The sequence below is a fragment of the Vitis vinifera genome, chromosome 5 (assembly GCF_030704535.1).
Source record: "Vitis vinifera cultivar Pinot Noir 40024 chromosome 5, ASM3070453v1".
NCBI lineage: Eukaryota > Viridiplantae > Streptophyta > Magnoliopsida > Vitales > Vitaceae > Vitis > Vitis vinifera.
The window spans coordinates 381,157-397,703 of NC_081809.1; the positions used below are offsets into that span (position 1 = coordinate 381,157).

General features: G+C 38.7%; 4 protein-coding genes across 4 annotated transcripts; 1 reads left to right on the plus strand and 3 right to left on the minus strand.

Moving 5' to 3' along the window:
- Positions 1–333: 333 nt before the first annotated feature.
- Positions 334–1,751, minus strand: LOC100248252 (uncharacterized). Its single transcript, XM_002271696.4, has 2 exons — positions 1,177–1,751; positions 334–1,081 (listed from the first exon to the last, which is right to left on the minus strand). The coding sequence occupies exons 1-2, from the start codon at positions 1,261–1,263 to the stop codon at positions 605–607; spliced, it is 564 nt and encodes a 187-aa protein (XP_002271732.1). The 5' UTR covers positions 1,264–1,751; the 3' UTR covers positions 334–604.
- A 714-nt stretch (positions 1,752–2,465) lies between these two features.
- On the plus strand, positions 2,466–4,872 carry LOC100253381 (RING-H2 finger protein ATL2). Its single transcript, XM_002271217.5, has one exon. It carries the CDS (start codon positions 3,565–3,567, stop codon positions 4,516–4,518), a length of 954 nt encoding a protein of 317 aa, XP_002271253.1. The 5' UTR covers positions 2,466–3,564; the 3' UTR covers positions 4,519–4,872.
- A 1,303-nt stretch (positions 4,873–6,175) lies between these two features.
- LOC100241388 (condensin-2 complex subunit H2) lies at positions 6,176–12,305 on the minus strand. The gene is made up of 11 exons (XM_002270782.5): positions 11,877–12,305; positions 11,666–11,765; positions 9,927–10,033; positions 9,704–9,837; positions 9,186–9,615; positions 8,913–9,085; positions 8,667–8,831; positions 8,498–8,563; positions 7,480–7,581; positions 7,177–7,335; positions 6,176–6,980 (listed from the first exon to the last, which is right to left on the minus strand). Exons 1-11 carry the CDS (start codon positions 12,067–12,069, stop codon positions 6,609–6,611), a joined length of 2,001 nt encoding a protein of 666 aa, XP_002270818.1. The 5' UTR covers positions 12,070–12,305; the 3' UTR covers positions 6,176–6,608.
- Positions 12,306–13,865: 1,560 nt separating this feature from the next.
- On the minus strand, positions 13,866–16,413 carry LOC100852528 (putative pectinesterase/pectinesterase inhibitor 28). The gene is made up of 2 exons (XM_003631904.4): positions 14,889–16,413; positions 13,866–14,778 (listed from the first exon to the last, which is right to left on the minus strand). Exons 1-2 carry the CDS (start codon positions 15,946–15,948, stop codon positions 14,081–14,083), a joined length of 1,758 nt encoding a protein of 585 aa, XP_003631952.1. The 5' UTR covers positions 15,949–16,413; the 3' UTR covers positions 13,866–14,080.
- Positions 16,414–16,547: the final 134 nt, after the last annotated feature.

The following is a 16,547-nucleotide window of genomic DNA, read 5'->3' on the forward strand; positions in this document are numbered from 1 at the left end:
CTCCTCTCTATAATGGATTGACCAAAATAATTTATCCGTTAAATGAGTTTACCAGCAACAGCCCTCTCCCCTATTTAAATTTTTCTTAATACAGTGCGAGTTGCAGAGTCATGATCAAATGGCTAAACATCCAAGGAGTACTTCAATACGCAGGACAAAAGGAATAAAACGACATGGGTTGGTGATCTTTCCAACTCACATGCTTACAAACCATCACCTCACTCGGGAACTGCTTGGTTAGCATTTCCAAAAGTAATTTTCTTGCTTTTCTTTTTTCTTTTTTTCTGCTTCTAAAAGCAGAAAAAACGCTTTCAAAGGCTTACCAAAGGTGAGTTGGTCAAACGAGGAGTTTCTCTATTGCAGAAATTAAAAAAAAGCAAGGGAGAATCCAAAATCTCTACAAGAGATTTGCACAACCCAAATGGGCAGAAACCTGAAATATAAACAAGGCTAACCAAATCTAAACACAAACCTTCATTTGGTTTTAAGATTTTTTTTTTTTTTCGCTTTTGAAAGCAAAAAATAAAAAAACAGAAATGGGATGATTTTAGCATTTAAAAAGCAGAGAAAACCACTTTCAGGATTCTAACCAACCAAACAGTAGCTAAGTAACTAGGTATATGGGCATGGCGGCAGAGGTTGAGATTCTATGTTGCTGCTGTTGCTGCTCCAGATTGAGCTCTCTGAGGCTGAGATAAGGTATCTCCACCTCCCCTCTCCTAGCCGGGGTTAGTGTTCCAGCGAGAGGCCCAGAGGAGGGCCGGCTGGAAGTTCTGTACGGCGTGGAGGAGCCGCTTCTGCTCTCGGTGATATACACCGGGCCTGAAATGGAGGCCCTGAAGGCTCTGGCTCTAGCGCGGTGAACATCACGGTCGTCGTCGTCGTCGTCGTCGCGGTGGAGACGACTGTCGCTGTGGGTCCACCTCCATTTGAAGAAGAGGAGAGCGCTTCTCCACCATCGCTTCCTCTTAATCTTGCCGCTCTTCTTGGAGTCGTCCTTGGAGATGGGCTTCTGAAGCTTGAAGTGCAGAGAATCAATGGATCTCGCCTCGCGCTTGTGCTTCCTCGCCTCCTCCAGCACCTAAAACCCCCCAAAAAGAAAGAAAGAAAGAAATAACCAACTGGGTAAAGGGGCAAGGCTGAAAGGAAAATCCAGAATGAAGAAGAGTATTAAACCTGAAAGTAGTCGATTTGAGGATCAAAGCCATAGTCGCTGAAGTGGTGAGGCTCGGGCATGGGAAATATCGGACACTGATTCGACATTATGCCTCTGTGTGTATAATCACTTGATTTTGCAGGGAGACGGAGAGTGAGAAAAGCAGAGGGGCTCAAGGCGAACCAACAAATGGGCCGTTGGCTAATGGAAGACGCCTAGCGAATGTGAATGTGAAAGCAAATGCAGGGGCATCTTTTTAGGCTTCCAATGCTTGGCCCCTCTTAACTCCTTTGAATGGCATTAATTGAAATTCAGGCATGTGGGTGGGTTTCTGATAACTTGGTCACGTCCATGAGATTCATGTTTTAATGAATAATAAGATCTATCTCCATTCCCAGTAGGGCCAGTACTCATTTGTATCCAAATATTTAATATTAGTAAAAGAAAAAAAACCCTAGACAATTTACTATTTTGAAAGAAATCAAAAATATTTATATATTCTTATTCATGCTTAGCGCTTATATATATCTATATATTTCTTTAATATTATTATATCATATTAATTTTTCAAAAATATAATTTAATCTATGTTTATGAAAATTTTTAAATGATTTTTTTTTTTTCAAGTTTTGCTTATTTCACATAAATTTTCATTGATACCAATATATTTCTAAATATTCTCATAAAGTGGAAGCGCCTTTGTTGACGTAGTGATGTAAAGTAGATCAAATTAATGTTTTAATGTCACATTGCTTTTTAATGCTGACATGGTGTGGTCGTATTTTGAAGAGCGTCCAACATTATATGGATTTACCATTTTAATGTTATCAAATGGATCCTGTGTGCCAAAACGATGGGAAAAATTTTGATCAGAATAATCGGGGACAAGACCCCCGAAATCAATAAATTAAAGGAGCGATTAGATTACCTGTAACGTACGCCAGAGGTTGAACTAAGGATTGGGTCAAACAAATAAGCTGTAATACCGAAGTCAGGACTAGAGCCCATAGTTTATTGGCCCATCGGCCCCATCCAACAAACTACAACCATAAATGTAAGATCTGTTTGCCGACTGTTCTTGTGAACAGTACATATTTTTAATTTTAGAAAACGTGATTAAATTTTTTATAGAAATTAATTTTCTAAGAATTTGCTTGGAAAATAAGTAATTTTTGGAACTAGTTTTAGGCGTTTCAATTATTTTTTATAAAGTGTTTTGAATAATAGTTGAAAATGTTTTGAAGACCTTTTACTATACATAGGTAGTGACATCGGTTAAGAAAACTATCTTTTGTATGAGGGCCTTGTGATGAATGTAACGATATTCTTAGTTTATGGGCCACGCCTGGGTTGGACCCATCTGATGATATAAATGTTCCGAGACACGATTGGGCCAATGATTTTTGGGAGTAAGCCCAATTATTGGATCCACCGGAGAGGCCCAAACTTATGGGCTGGGACCCAATATTAGATTTCACTGGGAGAGTCAACGGAGAACATGCTGAAGGACTGAAGCACAGGATTCACGTGACGTCACACGCGCCCACAGTCAGTCTCATTAGAAATTTAAGTATGGAAATGGAAAACGTGTGAGGAATCAAACCTTTGAACAGGGTTCCGCGAAAATTCCACTTTACCTAGAGTCATCAGACTGCATCCAACTGAATTTCCTTAAAATTTAAAATTATAAAGAAAAAAAAAAGGCTAGAGAGAATTAAATATTTTCAATCATCTTTATTGAGAAAGAAAAAGGGAAAAAAAAAAAAGAAGTGGGTGCTTAATTAGATTTTTTTTTTTTTTTAACGTGACAAAGAGTCATTAATATACATATTTTAAAACAATATTAATCCCTAAACAACTATATCCAAGTATTAAATAGACTTTTCAATTAATATTTTTTATTAAAATATGATAGAAAAAATGGTATGACAATTATATACAGAGCATTTTATTTCTTTGATGCAACTTATGTGCGGATGTTATTCAAAGTTTCAAACTTAGAAATAGCGGTGTGAACCCCAAATAAAAAATAATAATTAAAAAAAAAAAGAAAAAAAGAATGAGGGTCATGAAGAAGAAAAAGACAAGAGAACACGGGTAAAAAGATTAAAAAGATATACCCAATAAAATATTTAGAGCGGTAGTGGTAAGTGGTAAGTGGTAAGCCCCAAAGAGTAAGCAAATAAGGAGTGGGGAGGGCGCTTACGTCATCGTAGGAATCCCGCGTCAAGCTCGGCGTCTATGGAAATATAGGATAGAGAGAAAGCCTCAAGAACCTTCCTCTTCTACTCAATTTGCCCATTTTTTCCATTTAAAACCCCCTTTTCTGCTTCTTCCCTCTTCGATCCTATCTCCTTCTCTCTCCTGAATCCATAATTCCCACGTCTTTATCTCTTTCAGATCGGAGAATGGAACACGGCCGTTCCGACCCCGAGGATTGGTCTGCAAACAATGCGGCCACGGGCTATGCATTGAGCGGCAAGATTATGCTGAGCGCGATTGTGATTTTGTTCGCTGTCGTAGTTCTCATGGTATGTCTCCACATCTACGCTCGGTGGTATCTGTACAGGACGCGCCGCCGCCATCATGCTCGTGCCCGGCGCCGGCATCATTTGGTTTTCTACGTGGACCCCACCAACCCAGCCGCCTCCGTCTCTTCTCCGACGCGCGGTCTCGACGCTTCTATTCTGAATTCGCTTCCGGTGTTCGTGTACTCCTCCAAGACCCACACGGATATGTCTGAATGTGCCGTGTGCCTATCTGAGTTTGAGGAGAACGAGAAGGGTCGTCGTCTTCCCAAGTGTAATCACTCTTTCCATATCGGCTGCATCGACATGTGGTTTCACTCTCACTCCACTTGCCCCCTCTGCCGATCTGCCGTCAACGCCGAAACCTCAGAGTCGGCAAGCCGGAATCCAACCGACGTCGTGATTTCGATGGCTGAAACAGAGGGCGGATCGACTTCCGCTTTGTGCTCCACATGCCAGCACGACGAAGATCGCACGGGTCGGCTGCGTACTTCCTCGTCGGTGGGGTCATCCTCAGTTGGGAGTCGAAGGAAGTCCAGTGAGCTTGCAGGCGTGTCAATTGAAGTTCCCAGGAGGAACGAGAATTTTGGACTATCAGAGGACGAGTCACTGCTGGACTCGCCGGCGACTCGGGTGCAAAAATCACCAGGAAGTCGTATACTTTCACTGAAGAGAATCCTTAGCAGGGACCGAAAATCGATGCTCTCTCCTACATCAGTCCCTGGTGTCAGTTGCGGGTCTGTGACTGAGTTCGAGGCCGACATCGAGCGAGGCACAGAAGACACTCAGCAGATTCAGACTCAGACTCAGCCTCAGCCTCGGGCTTCGAGGTGAGTCAGATCGCTGTCGTGAATCTCACGCGACGGCTAATCAAACGGGGTGCACAAAACATTATGCGAGTGTCGTGGATGGGGGCGATCATGCGTCCACGTGGCAAATATCAACCCGTGGCGGTTTTTCCGCTACCTGTGATGGCAGGCGATGTTTGACCTGTAGATACTGAAGAATTCATTTGTTGATTTTTTTTCTTTTTCCCTTACTAGAATTACCAATTTGGCTTGTTCCTTTCGATTAATGGTGACGTGGCCAAAATAGATAATTAGAAAATGAATGATTATCTTATGAAAATTTTAATATAATTACTCGATTTAATTTATTTTATATGATTAGAAATGAAATTATTGGAAATGATTTTGAGTGTTGTATTTTCTGTATCCACGCGTAATTGAATCTCTGGTGACAGAGGAAACCAGCCACGCCGAATAAAGAATCTCTATGCAAATCAACTTATCAAGTGAATAATTGAAAGGAAACTTCAGAAGCATTGCGCTGCTATATTTTTTTTTATAAAAAAAAACAATATTTTAATAATTGAGACCCACGTAAAATGGAATATTTTCTTTTTCTCCCTCTAATTTTCTTTCTAACATAAGTTAAAGAAATAAAAACCTTTTCCATTTTTCTATCCGCCTAAGACTTTAGAAGTGACATAAGTTGTTCAATTGAGGAGGAAGAAAATAATATAGTTTGATTGTAAGTAGGCATTATCAATTAGTTTTGGTGATGCTTGGAGACTAAGAAAATGGAAGAGAATTCAATGAGAAAAATAAATTCATTTGGTAGAACATTTTGTGGTATAATCGGTTTTAGACAAGAAAGTAACTCGAAAACCGCGTAGGATAACAGGGGCTTGTCATTCTCGCTACTTCTTTATGTCCTTTTGCAGATTGAATAGGCACGTCAATCAGTTTCCTATTATTGTAAAATAGCAAGCCAATGTAAATGGGGTTTACGGTTACGCGGAATGCAGTTCGGATTCCTTTCGACATGATTGACATCCTTTCAATATTTTCCCCCCTTACTCTCGACTTTTATCATTCCATTCTTTGTCTTTATATCTTTTGCCAGTTGTCAGTTTCTGAAATCTATTATCTTCAGGCAAGCTAAGAAAAAGGAGAGCCCATTGATAAGTTGCTTCTAATAAAAAAGAGTTAGAAGCCTAATTAGAGATTTAGGTAAGATTTATAGCTTAGAAAGAGGGGGGGTCAAGGGTCAATAACGTACCTAACTCTCCATACTTGAGATGACGGCATGAACTGGAGCCTGACTTGAGATGGAGCTGGTCAGAACACCAACCTTGTAACCAAAATATAATGGAGCTGGTGAGGTCACTACTGTCAAAGTTCAAACCAAGACCATTACTTTAGGAGGGAGAGGGGGAGGGAGAGGAATTAGTGGTGCTCACGTCTTTTGTCTTTGGAAAAGCCTTACGTCTCTCCTATGCTTTTGCTTAGTCATCCTCATATTGGAGTAGAGCCGTGGTAGCCACTGTGTTTTTAAAGCTCTTTATGAATTTTGGTTCAAATCTTCAAACGGTGGTAGATGTAGTCAAAGGGATGCCCTGTGATTCCCAAAAGACCAAACTTCATTTAATGTTTGAAGCAATACTCCTTTTTAAAGTCAAATGTAATATTAGAAACTGATTTACAAGTTGGAAGTAAACACGGGAAATAGTAAATTACCCCGCCAAGCTTACAATAAGCTGCCGTATGAAGGGTGTTTTTCTCAGAAGTCAGGAATTTCTGTATGGTCCAAGAGACAGGGGAGCTGTGATGTGTAAAATTCTCGGTTAATTGACTGACTGACATTATTTCTGGCCAAAAAAAAAAAGGAAGAAAAGAAAAAGACCTAGTCTAAATCTGTCGGATTAAATATGTTGTTACAATGCTACTTGACTTACAGATACAAGCACAAGAAGATACCTTGAGAGAAAAAAAAAAATGCTACAGAAGCCAATCAGGAGCTGAACATAGTTAGTAATCTAGGACTACCTTCTCTCACTCCAAGCAATTCAATGGAAGGGGTTTGAAAAATTGCCCAGAACAATAGAAGATTATAGTCAAACTTGCCTCATCAGGGTCGTGTCATCTTGAAGAATGTAAGTCAACCGGTTCAGCAATCCGAGACCTTCGCCTCCTCTTGCGTTCAGGAGTGCATCGAATGGGATTAATTTTTCCGAGTTTCACAGAGAATTTGCAATTTGGTTGGGGTTGAAGTGCTGTTGTTGACGATGAACTAACAGGTGGACGGTTCTCTATTTCTGATTTGTCCCTCTTGCCCTTGGTGCATTCTTTCTTTGTTGGAGATTTAGCTCTCTTCTTGGTTGAACGGAGCTGCACTTCCTCCCGTCTCTTGTCACGGTTAAGGAGCTTAATATAGAAAGGATTTGCATCTGTGTAACACACGGACTCACCATCAGTTCCACCCCTATCCAGATTGACATCTTCATTGTTCACCTGAAACATCAAAATGGGAAGTTTTAATTTCACCCAGAAGCCAAGCAGTCCCAGCTTTAATCACTTAGTATATTGGTAGTTGGAGATGTTTAAGTAACACAGCAGAACTCAACCTAAAAATGTAACTAGAAGCTATTCTTCTCTCAACTTGCTACAAAACACACCTAGCATTTTCAAACATCAACAAGGGAATTACCAGTTGAAGGAGTGCAGAAAAGGATCGTGCCACATCGTGCTTTTCTTGGCCACTGACAACTTCACTAAAGGACATGACATTTCCATTTTCAGCTTTGTGGGATAATTTTTCCAAAATTCTGTCTCCATAATCATGAATATCAAATGGAGGTCGCAAGTCCTGTCAGGAAAAGGCTTTCCTTAATTGATCCCAATGAGGAACTTAAAAGTGCAAAATAACATAACTCAACTGTTAGCTGTAATGTATAAAAAACAGTCAGGGGAGAGTCTCAGTATAAAAAGAAGCAAAGGAGATGGAATTTACTTGTTCTTCCAAGTCATGCTCTATCTTTTGTTTCCATGTTGAAACCCGAGCAGCCAATTCAGTCTGCTTCTCAGTTTCAGCAATGTTGGCAAGGAGAGCATCCTATATGAAAGAAGATATGTTACCAACTAACCATCATTCATTGAGTACTAACCATGCATCATTCAAGAAAAAGATCATATGAAGAGAAGTACAATTGACTACATAGTAAAACAGACAGGTGCGTTTCCTTGATATCTGTCTTGTAGTTCTTTTTTTTCTGGGGACAATACTTGGAGACTGGTGAATTTTCCAATAAAATAGGAATCTTTAATTACGAGATAAAAAATGATAAGCTAAGTTTCAAAGGTTGCAAGACAAAACATTGCAGAGGAAATTAATACCCTGTGAACAGAAAACACGAACAACAAATATGGTAATCCCTGTTTCTAAATAATCTAGAATCAGGAATCCACCAATACATATACATGTGGCTGCAGTTCGACAAACTTGAATGTTTAGACTAAGAATGAATGTATGTTCTACACATGGAGGCAAATATGAATCCGAGAGATTTTATCAAACTAATGAAATTGGTATTGAAATTGCATGTTTCTACATAAACTAGAATCACGAATGTACAAAAATATATGTTAGCCAAATATGAATCTGAGAAATTTTGTCTCAAACTAAGTTGGTATTGAAATTGACATAGGATCCATAAGCTAAACTTTACCTGAATTACATGCAATCAGGAGTATGCAATAGGTTTTTATTATTCTCTCTTGAAGGTAAATAAGTAATTATTGAAGAAGGACAAGGAGATCAACACACAGAAGCACCCCTTTTACCAGGTTTGTTAAGTACCATTACCACTATTTGAGTTATTTGAAACTACGCTTCAACCTTTGCTATCTTTAATCAAAAGAGTCATGGGTATTCTGGAAAAATATGGATTACAACAAATAACAAGATGGTGCAAGTTAGCAGGTTGCTATTATTATAATCCAGATGCAAAGTTAAGGAAAGCCGTGCTTACAAGATGAGAGCGACAAAGGTCTTCCAAGTTGTCAATGGAATCAAAACATGCAGCACCATCATCATGCTGGGAAAAGGTTAACAAACAATCGAACCAATTTCAACAAATAAGAACCACAATAGACGTGCATAATATTTTGTTCTTGACACATAAGCACTGGTAGCCTCACCTGTTCTTGATGAAGAGGTAAATCATCATCCATGTACATATCATGCGGCATCTCATCCCCAAAATCATTAACCCCACTATCATATCCACCATCTTCTTTGTTGTCCTCAACATTACTATAAGCACTAAAAGTCTGAGAATCTCCATGAATAAGTGAGTTTCGCAGCTGCAAATAGAAAATATGGCTTCATGTAACAAGTGAACATGCAACAAATATGGACAAACATGTAAACTTCAACGAGCATACCTTCTCATAAAGTGGAGGAGTTTGAGGTTCTTGTTGTCTTTCACAAGCACGATGTTTCTCCCATATTTCTGTGAGCTCTGGACTAATAGGACCATGCATTTTTGCAAGGGGAAACTGAGTAGTAAGAATATTATGCTTAGTAGAACATACCCCATGCCTTCTGAAAGCCTTCACTGCTTGGAAGAGAAAACAAAATGAGAAACAACAGGAACTTACATGCATAACAGCAAAGATTGAGGAAGAACTGACAACAGAAACAAAATCTTTGACAACCTTTTTTAAAAGGTTTTACTTTCAAGTTCCCAGCTTCATGTGGATTCAATGGTTTCCATGGATCATCGTTGTCATCATCGTCGTCATCATCATCTGAATTATCTAATCCTGCATGATCTGTATGTCCATCATTGTTTTCGGCAATGTCAAAAGCAGGTGGCTCAGGCCCAATTTTACCCTCATTAGCTGCAAAGCTGCAATCAACCCAAGGTTCATTAAGATTGCTCTTTCCATGAGATCTATGAGCAGTTCCTCCAGAACGTCTAGAGGGGGACTGAAAGCTCTTGCAACTCTTAGAGTTTAAAGAGCCGCTCTTATAGTCACCATTCAGCCCTTTAGAATCTTTATCTCCTTTCAGAAAACTGTCAACTGCTACAGCATCACACGGATCTAAGAGAATAAAATCCCGATAAAGATCGTTGGTGGCTAACTGCAACCATGCATGATAAAATAGATAAGTCATATTAGAAAAAATAATAGCTGTCACTACATAACAAAAGAGTACACACACTTCATACCAAATATGAATCTAATTCCCCGCCATCACCAGTAGCGTCACCTTCAAGTACAACTAGATTGGCAGGAGCTTTCACAAACTGGTTCAAGGAAGCATCTTTGCTGGTGGTACTATCTAGGCAATTCCTTGGTTCAACTGCAATGTTAACAAATAATAGCCTATCATGCACAATAATTTTGCTTGACCCAGAAAAAAATCATAAATAAATTACAGTAACAGGATACCAGGTACATCATCTAAACACCAAAACAGATCATCTTCTTCATCAGGTACCACATGGGAGCCACCTTCCTCATGCTGGATGGGTGTTCTCTCTAGTTGATCCTGCTGCCTGTTTCAAAACAAAAACAAATTGCAATAAAACAAAACAAATATAATTCCAGGAAGATAGATTATCCTTATCAAGAAAGAGAAGAAACCAGGAAAATTAAGCAGTTCACATAAGCAAAAAAATGCATCAGAGGAAGCAAAAATCAGGCTTGAATTCAGGATTTATGGTAAGTCATTGTCTAGCACATACTAATTCGTCCATCTTCTGTTCTTTCAACCATATCATTTCTGAAATATATAAAAAAAATACATCCACCTCAAGACATCATGTACTAATGATTATTTGGTCTAATTCGAAGACTGGCCCTTCTAAATGTTTATGCAGATATCAATATATTTCAATTTTTAAATCTCTATAACTGACAACACAGTTTTCCTTTCTTACTGGCTAGAGAACAAATTTCCTGGTCTCTCCTCTCTATATCATCCTCCTTTTAGAAAAGGTAAGTCCCTAACTTGTTTAGCATTTCTAAGTAACCAAAGTCATCCAGACTCCTTTATATAATAAGACAGTGCAACTCATTAAATTTTTTTTAAGTTTCTAAAGCTAAAGTTTGTAAATTATTTCTTCTATTGATAACACAAAACCAATCACTGAATTTACACCAGAATTCCTCTCTTTTATATGTCCCCATTTTTTTAAACAACTTCAAATAATGAATTAACATTGTGAAGATTAATTAACTGCACAATTACAAAAATGTAACTTAAGCAGCAAATGAGGATAGATTTTGCAGGGTGCACCACATGTTGCTGGTGCAAACAAACAATATGTGGAGCATGGTACTGTCTCCACGATGGTTAGAGTATGAACCTCTCTCTCAACCTTTATCCCCTCCATCCGGCAAGTGGCAGGGCCCTTTAATTTTCCTCTTGTGGCTGTGAACTATGGTCTCGCTTGCACACAAAGAAGAAAGTCCTTTGGTTGGAATTTGAGAAGAGAGAACTCAGACCTCTAATTTGAATTTGCCTATCTAAGCTTGCAGGTCAACTCCAATAGAATTTCCCCACTCCTATACCCCATTTTGCTCACCCTTAAGAAGAAATTTAATACTCTTGTCTATTAAATATTTTCTCCTCTACTTTACCACATATACATTCCTTTCCTCTATTTTTATCAGCTGAGTGAGGAAAAATAGTTTATCATGTAAATGCCTTTCTTCCTCTTGCTGTTTCCACGGATCGAATGGAGTAAAGAAACAAAATTACTTGCAAATATGACATCTTTAGTCTCTCAACATGTGGCAACGGCTCAGCAGTTATAGCGCTTATAGAAATAGTGAGATTTACAGGAACAATAAGGTAGCTAGTGATATTCACAGATATATAAATATTCAGTTGAACAAATCAATTGTTCCCTCACCAACATTGTAATAAAGAAAAGAAATCTACAAAATCAAACATTTTGAAGCACATCAAATTGGTATCATAAAACATTATTGGACAAAATGATATCCAAAATCACACTTTGTTTGCTAAGAATGATAGAGCTAAATATGAATTAGAAGGCCCACTGTTCAATTAATCTTAAAGTCTTCTGTTGCCTATAAATAAGTCATTGATTAATCAAAACCGACCCCATCAAATAAGAATTGAGTACAAATTGAAACATAAATTCAACGAAACACCTTACCTTGTATGTGAAACGAACTCCAAAGCATGTAAAACCAGTGTATAAAGATATTCCACCTTCCGACTATACACCTGAATTGAACCTTGAAGCAGCAAAGCAGCTACATTTCACCAAAAACACCCAATTTAAGATAAAATTATTACTTAAAGAACATAAAACGCAGGAATAGGAAAGAAAAGCCAAAACGTATAAAATGGAACAGGAACCGAACCTTCAGCAAAATTCACGTTCCTGCCGTCGTTTCCGGAAATCTCACCGGAGCAAATCTTGAGCAGATACTCTTCAAGGTTCTTGGCAAGATCCACGGACCAATTCGATTCGAGGTCACGGAGAGGCTGCACGGTGTGGAAACTGGCGTTTCTGTCACCGCTCAGGTCTTCCGCAGAGTGAATCTGATCTTCCATTCTGGTGATGCCCCGATTTCATTAGAAACCCTAGCTCTTGAACTTCTCTCGACCAAATGAAAAACAAAATGGAAAACCCTAAGATGGGGCTAGGTTCCGAAAGAGTCTCCAGAAAACGAGAGAAAAACAGCACAGTCACCGGCGAGTTTGCTCCAGCCGTTGGAGATTAGGGAGCGCTGAGAAGAGAGAGAGAGAGAGATTCAAAAGTTTCGCCACTATTTTTCCCGCTCGCCATCAAAGAAATCCGAAAGGGCAAGCCTATAAGCCCAGCCCAATAGATTTATAGCATCTGAAGCCCGTACTGTTGGGCCTCGTTACTTCAAAGTTCAAACTCTCTCTGGCCATTGGGTGCAGAGCATGTTACTACATTAGATTGAGGCCTTTTTGAACTGGCTTACCACAAGTTAAGATTTATTTTGAAATTCTTTTTAAGATAGTTTTCTATTTTTTATCAATTTAAAAAGATTACATTTGGTAAACTTTTGATACAAAACAGTTTTGCAAAAATTTGTTTCAAAAAATAACTTTTTATTTTTATAACAAATTTAAAGTATTTTCAATTATTTTTTGTAAAATAATTTGAACAACTATTATAGGGATGAAAGACATTCAGAACTTTTCGTATTACATAGCTATGCAATATCATCTTACATCGATTAGAAAAAAAAAATTGTTGTCGTACATGTAATGAGGTTTTTTTTTTTTTTTGTGTGTGCTTTCAAGTCAAAAAAATAAAAAATAAAATAAAAATTATTGAGTTGAAAATAAACAATATCTACATTGTAAAAAGGAGGGGGTCATTACAATTAATATTAGAAGAAAACACTTGACCTATTTAAATTAGAAAGCAACTAATCTTGATATCAGTATCAGACCCTATGTCATGCCATCAAGATACTTTTTTTTTTATAAAATAAATCATCTTTATACCAATGATATTTTAAAAAAATATATATATATGTGCTTTAAATTTGTATAGTTTTACCATGTGTTTATTTGAAACACTGTTTTAAATCTTATAAAGGAATTTTATAACAATCATGTGATATTATTTTCTACTAAGAGTTGATCCGAGGGAGATTTTAGAAAGCTTAAAAACATTTCTCAATGTTTGGAAACAGTTTCTTCATAAAAAGCCTTTTTGAACCATTTAAAAATAAAAATAAAAATTAAGAACACATTATATATCAAAACTACTATAATTTTTGTTTTTAATTTATATCAATTCAAATTACTTTTAATGGAAGTGTTTTCTTTAAAAATATTTTTCTAAATTTTGTCCAAGATTGGATTTTTCTTCAAAATAATTTTTTTTTATTTTAATTTTAGAAGTGTTTTTTAAAACTATTATTATAATTAAGTTATCAACTAATGGGTACGAGACAAAAAGTGTCTCTTTAGGATAATTATTCCTTTAGAAAAAGATCAATTATAATGTTAAATAAAAAAATAAAAATAAAAAATCTATAAATTAGGCAGTGTCACATATGTAAACATTGTGTAATTGTTTTGATCACTTTCTTTTTTTTACCTTGATTTTTGCACCCTCTTTTAACTATTAAGACAAACTTTGAAAAATTGAAATTAAAAATTCAACGGGTATATAGATTTTAATTTCCAAAGAAAAAATAAATTACAACTAAGGTGGAATAAGAAAATACTGTTGTGATACATTGGATAGGAAGAAGTAGTATACATGATTCAAAAATAAATTATGAATATTTCGAATGGAAAATTTTGAAAACGCAACCCTAAGTACTTAACACCCCCACCCCCCACCGAGGAAAGTAAGAGAATGAGAGACCAAACAAATCAGTGAGGACTCTATTGGATTTGAGAATAGCATGCAATGTTTACACTTGCAAGTTGCAACCTCCTTGTGCTTAATTTTATTAACAAAAATTTCATGCCATGGAAACAAAGGCATGAGGGACAATACAAAAAGAAACAAAAATACAGTCGGTGACTGATACAAAGGAGATCCTTCTTCGACAATCATCATCATCATCATCTACACAGCCATCATGTCAGAAGTGTAGGGCACCCCAGAGGCCCCAAGCCACAGATGGCCGGAAATGAACCTTCCGACCGTGAAATCGTTGACATGTTGACCAGTAATCTGCTTGATGCCTCGCCATGTAACCCTGCTAGTGGTGGCTGAGGCAGGACCCCTGTTTCCATACTCTGCGTAGAAGCAAGTGTTGAGTCCAAAGTCACCCATCCATGGCAGCCACCCCTCTGGGCTGATCAAATCATCGATCTGTGACTGCATGATTATGGTTCTTGAGAAGGCCTTCCAGGGCCTCCCGAGGTAAGATTTGAACTTGGTTTTGAAAGGAATGTAGTCATCAGCAGCGGAGATGGTGCAGTTCTGGAGGACAATTCCAGTGGGCTCACGCCTCTCATTTCTTCCCTGAGCTGTCACGATGCATTGCTGGTTGTCTAGCGGCTTCCTCACCAGTATCAAGCAGTTCTGGAAGACCACCGCCGAGTCTCCAAAAATGAAGTCGATGGTCCCCGTGATGGTGCAGTCCCGGTAGAATTGACGGTGGGCGTGTACGTAGAGGGTGTCTTGGTATCCGTCCATCCGGCAGTTGTAAAAGATGGCCATGTCGGATCCCACCCGCAGTGCCACAGCTTGGTGCTTGGAAGCTCCTGCATTGTTCTCAAATCCTATGTCCTTGGCCATGAAATTACTCCCAACCGCAGCTGCATCATTGAAACAAAAACCTTAGACCCATTACCCACATTCTGTCTGTCTCCATGTTAGGGCTATCGGAACAAACATTAAGAAGATTTTAGAAATGGGGGTTGCTTACCAACTGTTGCTGTCCTGAATGTGCCGATTCCATCTATGAAATTCAAGCTTCCAGAGATAGTAGTTTTGGTAGGGCCGTCACCAATTAGCATAACGTTGGTCATGCTCTTTGTGAAGTTCACCTGCTCCTTATACACACCCTCTTTGACATACAGCACAAATGTGGTGTTGCCATTCTTGGGAATTTCAACCAGGGCTTCATTGATGGTCTTATATTTTCCGGAACCATCTTGAGCCACTATCACATTGGGTTTAATGGTGTCTGGTGTAGCCTGAAAGAGTTTACGTTGCCCAACGCTTGCCCATGAAGGATAGAGACCTCCCTCGTCTGAACGATACTCTCCTTTGCCTGATTCGTCAGACAGGAGCCTGCGGCTAATCCCCGGAATTTGCAAATTGGTGAGCACCGACGAGATCTCATCAATCATAGCAAGGCCATTGCTGGTGAGCTCTCCTGCGCTCTTGAGAAGAGCCTTCATCTTCTCTCCAGCATCGCCGGTAGTGTTCTCGAAGCCATCCAGGCAGGTTTCTTGGTAGGTGAGGGCCCCACTCAGCCAGATTTTGAGATCCTCCACATAATCATCGATTTTGCTGATATCAAAGACCCCCAACTTGTTGAAGGAGTTCCTGAGATCATCAATGGCGTAGTCCATGAGCTCATGGCAATTCTCAAGAGCCCCTTTGGTTCTTGGATCCTTCTCCAAGTCCCTCAATGTAGTAGAGTTCTGAAGCGCGGAGCTAATCTGGTTTATGGCCACCTGGAACGCTGTCCTCACCAGTTCCTTGGGGTCAGATGTGTTGGCCTTCGCTGAAGTCAGGCTGTTTACACAAGCTTCTTTGTAATCAGTGGGCTGGCAAATGGCCTGAATGGCTTTCACGGACGTGGATATGCCGCCTCCTGCCTGAGCATCATCAGTAGCCGAAGAGGACGACCCATTGCGGTGATTCACAGTAACAACAGTTCCCACCACCATTGCCACCAAGAGTATAGAAGAAAACCCCATAAGGGCAACTTTTTTCTTTCCTCGTGAATCTGCGTCTGCGGCATTGTTGTATCCCATCTTTCTTGTTTTTTTTTTCTTTTTTTTTTTTGTGTGTTTTGTTTTTCCTCCTTCCTGGAGACAATAATTGGGGCACCCTACTTTTGTTTGAGCAGAGACTTTCTTTTCTTTTCTTTTTTTTTTCGGATTTTTGTAGTGCCCCAATTGAACTCTGAATGGGTAGGTTTATGACAGCAATGTGTGTATATATACGTAGGAAATGCAGAAGGAAAAAGAGATGGTTTGAAAAACAGTTACTTCCGTTGAGGTAATGAGAGGTAGGAAAGTGAACGCCAAAAAAAGGAGAGCGGTGGGCGTGTTTTATCTCTAAAATTAGGTGAACGGTGAACCTCTTAATTTGCGCAAACCACTGGCGAATGTGTTTCCTTTAAGCATGGCCTCTGTCCAGTATGGCAGTCAGGCAATGTCTAATTCAATTTCATAGCTATTTATCTACACATATTTTTATGGCAGTCAGGCAATGTCTAATTCAATTTCATAGCTATCTATCTACACATATTTTTATATTTACTATTAATCTTGTGAATCCGGGTTACTTTAACATATTTTAGCTCCTAGTTATAAGTAAATTAGGAAAAATAATTACTATTAAATTTTGA

Bases quoted from the DNA above. Each gene is read 5' to 3' on its own strand.
- LOC100248252 (XM_002271696.4), bottom strand. From the start codon at position 1,263: ATGTCGAATCAGTGTCCGATATTTCCCATGCCCGAGCCTCACCACTTC. The intron at 1,082-1,176 runs GTTTAATACTCT...GGGGGGTTTTAG, and splicing joins CTCAAATCGACTACTTTCAG to GTGCTGGAGGAGGCGAGGAA.
- LOC100253381 (XM_002271217.5), top strand. From the start codon at position 3,565: ATGGAACACGGCCGTTCCGACCCCGAGGATTGGTCTGCAAACAATGCG.
- LOC100241388 (XM_002270782.5), bottom strand. From the start codon at position 12,069: ATGGAAGATCAGATTCACTCTGCGGAAGACCTGAGCGGTGACAGAAAC. The intron at 11,766-11,876 runs GTTCGGTTCCTG...GGTGAAATGTAG, and splicing joins GAACGTGAATTTTGCTGAAG to CTGCTTTGCTGCTTCAAGGT. The intron at 8,832-8,912 runs GTATGCTCGTTG...TTCTATTTGCAG, and splicing joins CTCCTCCACTTTATGAGAAG to CTGCGAAACTCACTTATTCA.
- LOC100852528 (XM_003631904.4), bottom strand. From the start codon at position 15,948: ATGGGATACAACAATGCCGCAGACGCAGATTCACGAGGAAAGAAAAAA. The intron at 14,779-14,888 runs GTAAGCAACCCC...TCAATGATGCAG, and splicing joins ATTCAGGACAGCAACAGTTG to CTGCGGTTGGGAGTAATTTC.